Here is a 7,191-nt window from a genome sequence, read left to right as displayed (position 1 = left end):
ATGGCTTTTCTGCTCAGCTCTACCACAGCAGCAAATTGAGAGGGCATTGGGCAGGATTTCGTACAGGTTGCTGCTCAGAGCTACAGCCTACGCAGATGAATGTGGGGTGAAATACAGTACAGAGGGATTAAGGTGATGAAACCTCTTGGCAGTTCCCAGTTTTACTTCTCTTAATGCAAGTATGTACATAAATCCACGCCTTGTAGGCATACGCTGCCAACAGAACCAGACCTGTACTGAGGAAGCAATGGGGGAAGAGGTGCCCCAGAACAACAGATGTGGCACTGCGGGACTGTCAGTAGGCATGGGGGGTTGGGTTGGGCCTGGGGATCACGGAGGTCTTTTCCAAGCAGAAGGGCTCTATGCCATGTGAAAACTGCTGCCAGCACGGCTCAGAAGCACAGAGATGGTACCGTAAGATGCCTTTGGAAGTGTCAAACTGGACACAGTGAATACTGCAAACAGGTCTCAGAGTAGGCAGGTAAGGGCAAAGGAGATCTTTCACCTCTGAGGCCCCAATGGTTGAGCAAGCCCATTGCCAAAGCAGGTTATTACCTGCTAAGTTACCTTTGATGCCTAAAATCCTCGCATCTCGGAATAAGTTTATAACAAGACGTCAGTCCTCATTATACAAAACTAAATCATAATTGGATTAAAAACTACACGTTACCTTTCCCCATGACCTTTAACTCACTCACAATAGGTGCTTTGAAGCAAACACAGTAAAGTCATTGCCAGAGGACCTTCCCCTCTTGCACACAGCCTCGTGGGTACCAGCAGAGCTGGAGCAGCACCCAGCTCTGGGCCTGTCTGGCTCTCATGTCTGTCGTGGGGCTGTGGCCACGTCTGCTTCTCACTATTTTGGATGAAATCAAAAATGGAGTTGTGATTTCAGCTCTGTTCTGTTAAAGGACACATTTTCCTTCTTGCACAGAGGTGATTTCATCGTTATTCAGCCACATTAACGAGACAGGTTTTGCAGAACTGCTGATGCCTTCTAACAGAGGCAGACCTCACCCTGCTCCCAGCACATAAGTCATAGAATCACAGAATCACCAAGGTTGGAAAAGACCCACAGGATCACCCAGTCCAACCTCCACCCATCACCAACAGTTCTCACTAATCCATGGCCCTCATCACGACGTCCAAACGTTCCTTGAACACCTCCAGGCTCGGTGACTCCACACCTCCCTGCGCAGCCCATGGCACTGCCTGACCACTCTTTTGGAGCAGTACTATTCCCTATCGTCCAGCCTGAATCTCCCCTGGCACAGCCTGGAGCCATTCCTTCAAGTTCTATCACTGTTACACGAGAGAAGAGGCCGACCCCCAGCTCACCACAGCCTCCCTTCAGGTAGTTACAGAGGGCAGTGAGGTCTCCCCTGAGCCTCCTCTTCTCCACACCGCACACTCCCAACTCCGTCAGCCGCTCCTCACCAGCCCTGTGCCGCACGCCCCTCACCAGCTTTCCCGCCTTTCTTCCAACCCGCCCTCGGGCTCTAACGCTCCCCCGACCCTCCTCGCACCCCCCCCCCATCCCCGCTCCGCATCCACGCCCACTCAAACCGGAGCCAATCAGAGCCTCCGCCAGCGGGCGGCCCGACCAGTCGCAGCCCGCCGAGGCGGCGGCGGGTCCCGCCCACCATCTCCCGCCTCTGCCGTTGGGGTCGTGAGGTGAGCGGCAGAGCCGCCGGGTGAGACGGGGGGAGCGGGAGGTGAGCGCGGCCTGCCGCCGTGCTGAGGGCTGCGCGCGCTGCTCGGGCCGGGGCTCGGCCGTTTGCTGCAGGTTAGGTGGGTGGCACTACGGGCCTGGCGCTGGCGGGGGAGGGCCGGGGGTGAGGGCGAGGCTGTGCACCAGAGGGCGGTGAACACGGCCCCGAGCTGTCAGAGGGAGCGCTGGGACACCGCTGGGACGCGGGGCCGGTGCGGCCCCGTGGGGCCGTCCCGCTGCGCAGCCTCCTGCTGTGAGCACGGCCTGTGTGAGGGGAGCGGGGCGGGACAGCAGAAGGGGGGGCCGAGCTGCTGCCTGCAGCTGATGGGAGAAGCGGGGGACGGCGGCGCGGCTCTTCCTCGCGCTCAGCCTGCTTTGAAGGCCGTCTCTTGCTCGTTTGTTTTGATAATGTGCGGGTAGGAGCTTCTGAAGCGGGCTGTGGAACTTGCTATTGGCTGTTGTTCGGGGGTTGTTTACAGCAGGCTGTATGAGGAAGATGTGTGTAACATACAGCTTGTTGTGCTGGTTGTACTACAGCCCTTCTGAATTATGGCTCATCTTTTTAACTTCCTCAGCTGCATTGGATTAATTGCTGGAAGAGTCCTGAGGCTCTGAGGATGAGCGTGCTGGTAGTGCTGTTTGTGTCTACCATAGTCAGCTGTTGCAGTCAGTTGGGTAGCTCAGCCCCCAGGCTGCTCCTGGTGTCCTTTGATGGCTTCAGAGCTGATTACTTGGAAACCTATAACCTTCCTCACCTTCAGGAGTTCATTGAAGACGGCGTGTTTGTAAAGCAAGTTACGAATGCTTTCATCACCAAGACTTTCCCAAACCATTACAGCATAGTGACAGGTTTGTATGAGGAAAGCCATGGCATCGTGGCTAACGACATGTATGACCCAGAGGCCAAGAAAAAGTTCTCTCAGTTCAATGATTCAGATCCCTTCTGGTGGAACGAAGCGGTCCCGATCTGGGTGACAAATCAACAGCAGAGAAATGGGACGAGTGCTGCTGCCATGTGGCCCGGTACTGATGTGAGGATTAACAACACGACCCCTCGCTTCTTCATGAAGTATAACTTTTCAGTGACGTTTGAGGAAAGAGTGGAGAAAATTGTGAAGTGGTTGAACAGCTCTGATCCTGTCGTCAATTTTGCTACGCTGTACTGGGAAGAACCAGATGTGAGCGGGCACAAGTATGGACCAGATGATACTGAGAACATGCGCCGAGTGTTAGAGCAGGTGGATCAACACGTTGGTTTCCTTACCAGTAAACTGAAGGCATCGGGTCTGTGGGACAGTATCAATGTCATAATAACTAGTGATCACGGGATGGCCCAGTGCTCTCCAAAGAAGCTGATCGTCCTGGACAACTGTATTGGTCGTGGTAACTATACTCTGATCGACAGGAGTCCAGTTGCTGCAGTGCTGCCAAAGAACAGTACGTGGTAGTTTTTGAAGCCTTGTCATGCTGTTGTGGCTCGCTGTCTGTTTAGAAGTTACTTTGTTTTGGCAATCGATGGGCTGAGGGGTTTCTCATTAATAGTGGTCATGGTGCAGTTTATAGAGAGCAGAGCTAGGCACTTGGTGTGCCTGCTCCCTTGTTGCTCGTGTATTCTGTCCAGTTGAGGTTTGCAAGGAGCATGAAATAAGCCCTCAGGGTTATTCAGAACGAAAAATGTTGTCTACAACCAACCTGGATTGCTGCACAACTTTAATTTTGTGAGTGAAGCTGTAGCTTCTGTATCTGGAGGTAGTCAGTAACAGGTGTGACTCCGGATGCAGCTGGTCTCAGCTTCCTCAAGTGCGGCCAGGCTGAAGCAATTAGAGCAAACAAAACCATTTATAGATCAACAGAAGGTTTTATGCTCACTGCTTTGGAGAAAATATTGGCTACCAGAGGGTATGATTTGCTTTCTCTTGATTTCGCTGCTTGAACTTTGCACCTCGCTCCCCCAGAAGCACAGGATAAGCTGAACTGTAGGTCCTCAGCCCCAGACACAAAACACCCGACTTCATGGGGAGCTGCGACGTCCGCATTGGTGCAGGTGGCATTTCATGAAGGATGCAGAACAATCGCTGCCTTGTAAGAAGTGATTGTTTGGGGGGCAAAAATGGATCTCGGGCTTAATGACAGATAACTGCAGTAAAAAAGACCTTGTTTCCAGTTGTTTCACATGCATTTTTTTTCTTGGCAGATAAAAAATACGTGTACAACTTACTGAAGCAGTGTGATGAGCGTCACATGAAAGTGTATCTCAAGGAGGAAATCCCAGACAGGTTTCATTATCGCCACAACGGGAGAATTCAGCCCATAATCCTGATTGCAGATGAAGGCTGGACAATTGTGCAGAATGAGGCCCTCTCAAAGCGTAAGTGGGATTTCCCCATCTGAGCTCATGTGACTTACACTGGTAGAGGGTTTTGCTTTGACCCCAGCGACCCGTGGGCTGCTCCTGGTTTAGCAAGTGGAGTCTGTGCTCCTTTAGGAACATCTCAGCGTTTCAGAATGTTCTCAGCTGGAACCTGGGGGCTCCCACTGCAAAGGAAGAAAGGGTTTCGGTTGGATGTCAGGAAACACTTCTGTACAGAAAGGGCTGCTAAGCACTGCCATGGGCTGACAGGGAGGTGGTGGAGTCCCCATCCCTGGCTGTGTTTCAAACCGTTTGGATGTGGTGCTCAGGGCCATGATTTAGCGGAGGGCTGGTAGAGTTGGGCTGGGATGGCTGGGCTGCGGTTGGACTCCATCATCTTTAAGGGCTTTTCAACCTGAGCTATTTTATGGTTCCATGACTTGTTCTATTGGCTGAAACGCTTGGCCACGCTCAACTTTATAGCCTGAGATGCACCTCTGGGTTTCCCTTGTATTTCTCTTGTATTTTAATATTTCACCAGTGTGTTGTTTAAATGCTTGTATATAAAATATACATATGGGGGAGGGGGGAAGAAATTAAGGAGTGTGTGGCTGGGCTGGCTGCTGCCAGGACAGAGCACTGTGCAGTGCAGCCTCTGCTGCCACCCCGCTGCCTGTGCCGTTGTTTGCACAAAGGTACAGCTTGTGACATGTTTGTGTTCCACCTCCCCCCAGCATCTGCCACTCGTCTTCCCACTGACGTTTCAGGTGTTGGAGTGTTTTCCAACAGAGCTCTCTTCTGTTTTTGTGCTCAGATTCAATGTCACGTACCTAAAAATAGCTGATAAATATATAGAGACCAGTAACAGCATTGCATCAGTGCTCACTTCATTGAAGTGAATCACTTTGCAAAACAATTTTGCTAGCTATGGCTTCCTAGAAGCAGGAAGGGGAGGTATTGGCCTGCCTGGCTGTTTGTTGCCTTCCCAACAAGTTTGTTGTGCAGTGGCAGCACAGCTCTGTGCCCAGCACTGTTAGCACACACCTGCACTCCTCTTCCTCAAAGCTCCACTGGAACATCTCCGTTCAAAGCAAGTAGCAGAAGGAAAAAGTCTAATCAAGAAATGTAGGAGTACATTAAAACAAGTTACTGCACCGTATCTTGTTTAGAACTTGGCAGTAACTAATGCAGTGGTGGAAAATGTTAAGAGGTGAGTGTGGTCTAAAGCAATAGGAGCCTGATGTTTCAGATGGACAGCTTCTAATGAGGGAGGTGACCCACGGAACTGGTACTAAGAAATGAGCCACAAACTGAGATGCAGTCACTCTTGCTGTGCTGAGCGTGCTGTGTGGGACTGTTAGTACCTGGAATGGGTTCTGCAGGTGTGCTCTGATTAGGAATTTGGGCCGTGGCTGTTGATACTTTACCAAAAGTCAGTGTTTCTTACAAATCTACCAGCTGCCCAAGTACCAGCGACCTTGCAGTCACAAGGTGTTGCTAGATGTTTGGATCTTTATCCCCTGTTAGGCTGTTTCTTCTTGTGGTCTGTAGGGATTTGTTTTGATACGCATTCACCTGACCTAACCTGATAAGCAGGATCAGATCATAGACCTGAACTGAACGCCATCAGTGGGAAGGTGCCTGTCTTTCAGAAGTGCCTGCTTTGCTAAGAGGAGGGTCTTTCCAAAATCTAAGAAATGCAAACTTGTGCTCCAACTGTGAGCTTGTGGAGTGGTAACACCTTTTCAGCTTTGGCTGGAATGGGAGGGGGAGCAAAGGTTAATTGGGGTAGGGAAAGGAACATTGGTATGAGAAAAGACTGCTGGGGAGGCTGGAAGAGGGAAGCTCTGGGTTTCATCAGTGTGTGATCCAAGCGCTGCCCTTAGAACCACAGCATGGCCTGGGTTGCAAAGGCCCACAGCACTCATCAGCTCCAACCCCCTGCTGTGTGCAGGTCGCCAACCAGCAGCCCAGGCTGCCCAGAGCCACATCCAGCCTGGCCTTGAATGCCTGCAGGGATGGGGCATCCACAGCCTCCTTGGGCAACCTGTGCCAGTGCCTCACCACCCTCTGGGGAAAAACTTCCTCCTAGTGCCTGCCTCAGCCCCTGGTCAAAGTGCCTCGTGCAGTGGGGGATGAAGGGGGAGGGGAACACTCGACATGCAGACAGAAGCTGCCATGTTACCTCTTGAATTTGCATTTCTCCAGTAGGTGACCACGGTTATGACAACTCTCTCCCAAGCATGCATCCATTCCTGGCTGCCCGTGGCCCTGCTTTTCGTCGGGGTTACCGGCAGAGCACCATAAACAACGTGGATATTTACCCGATGATGTGCCACATCCTGGGGCTGGCAGCGCAGCCGCACAACGGCACTCTCAGCCACACCAAGTGCCTGCTGGCTGACCAGTGGTGCCTTCAGCTCCCGGAGGCCATTGGGATAGTGACTGGGGGGCTGCTGATGTTGACCACCTTCACCTGCGTTGTCATAATGGTCACAAAGAACAGAATCGCTTCTCCGCGTCCGTTTTCCCGGCTCCAATTGCAGTCTGATGACGATGACCCTTTAATTGGGTAGCTGTCCCTTTAATTGGGTAGCTGTCCCTTTAATTGGGTAGCGTGCGCTGAGCTGAGCCTGCCTGGCAGAAGGGATTTCAGCCAGCGCGTGTGATGTTGCACTGCAGGGCATTCTTTGATGCACTTTAACAGTATCTGTGTAAAATACTGTACAGCCCAGACCTGCTAACTTCTGTGTGCGTCTTACCTGATTTGTAGGCCTGTGAAAAGGTGTTCAGAAATCCTCAACGGGTCATTTGCTGCTGGAGGAAGTGCTTAAGAAAATAAAGATGTTTAATTTTTCACTCGAGTCGTTGAGCGCTTTTAAAATGAAATTCCAGAGCTTCTGTTTCCAAACCCTAGGGAAGGTGTTCTCAGGTGCAGACTGCTGAATGTGTGCTTGCACCAAAGGTGGATGCTGCCCTACCTGTCAGCTGGTGCTGGCCGTCAAGCAAAGACTCCAAGCTTTTATTTTAAACTGACAATTTAAAGGGAAAGGTTAAACTTCAGAGATGAGATGATGATCTTTGAGGTATCTGACTGGTGTGGGTTCAAAGCTGTGGTGAAGACCAGTGC

At 51.5% G+C, this 7,191-nt stretch overlaps 1 protein-coding gene across 4 annotated transcripts; it reads left to right on the top strand.

The window, feature by feature from the left end:
• Positions 1 to 1,654: 1,654 nt before the first annotated feature.
• Positions 1,655 to 6,920, top strand: ENPP4 (ectonucleotide pyrophosphatase/phosphodiesterase 4). 4 transcript variants are annotated; one of them, XM_042839462.1, is made up of 4 exons: positions 1,655 to 1,674; positions 2,287 to 3,148; positions 3,906 to 4,079; positions 6,270 to 6,920. In XM_042839462.1, exons 2-4 carry the CDS (start codon positions 2,329 to 2,331, stop codon positions 6,635 to 6,637), a joined length of 1,362 nt encoding a protein of 453 aa, XP_042695396.1. In that variant the 5' UTR covers positions 1,655 to 1,674; positions 2,287 to 2,328; the 3' UTR covers positions 6,638 to 6,920. The 4 variants fall into 4 exon arrangements, with proteins under 4 accessions (XP_042695396.1, XP_042695394.1, XP_042695393.1 ...); XM_042839460.1 differs by having other exon boundaries at positions 1,674 to 1,694; XM_042839459.1 differs by lacking the exon at positions 1,655 to 1,674 and adding an exon at positions 1,710 to 1,791.
• The last annotated feature ends 271 nt before the right edge of the window (positions 6,921 to 7,191 follow it).

This window comes from Centrocercus urophasianus, unplaced genomic scaffold (genome assembly GCF_019232065.1).
Source record: "Centrocercus urophasianus isolate 14NV4802_14NV808 unplaced genomic scaffold, USGS_Curo_1.0 seq_931, whole genome shotgun sequence".
NCBI classification, from domain to species: Eukaryota; Metazoa; Chordata; class Aves; order Galliformes; family Phasianidae; genus Centrocercus; species Centrocercus urophasianus.
The sequence above is the reverse complement of the archived record's forward strand: the minus strand, read 5'-3'. Positions and strand labels throughout refer to the sequence as shown.

Bases quoted from the DNA above. Each gene is read 5' to 3' on its own strand.
- ENPP4 (XM_042839462.1), top strand. From the start codon at position 2,329: ATGAGCGTGCTGGTAGTGCTGTTTGTGTCTACCATAGTCAGCTGTTGC. The intron at 3,149-3,905 runs GTACGTGGTAGT...TTTTCTTGGCAG, and splicing joins TGCAGTGCTGCCAAAGAACA to ATAAAAAATACGTGTACAAC. The intron at 4,080-6,269 runs GTAAGTGGGATT...GCATTTCTCCAG, and splicing joins GAATGAGGCCCTCTCAAAGC to TAGGTGACCACGGTTATGAC.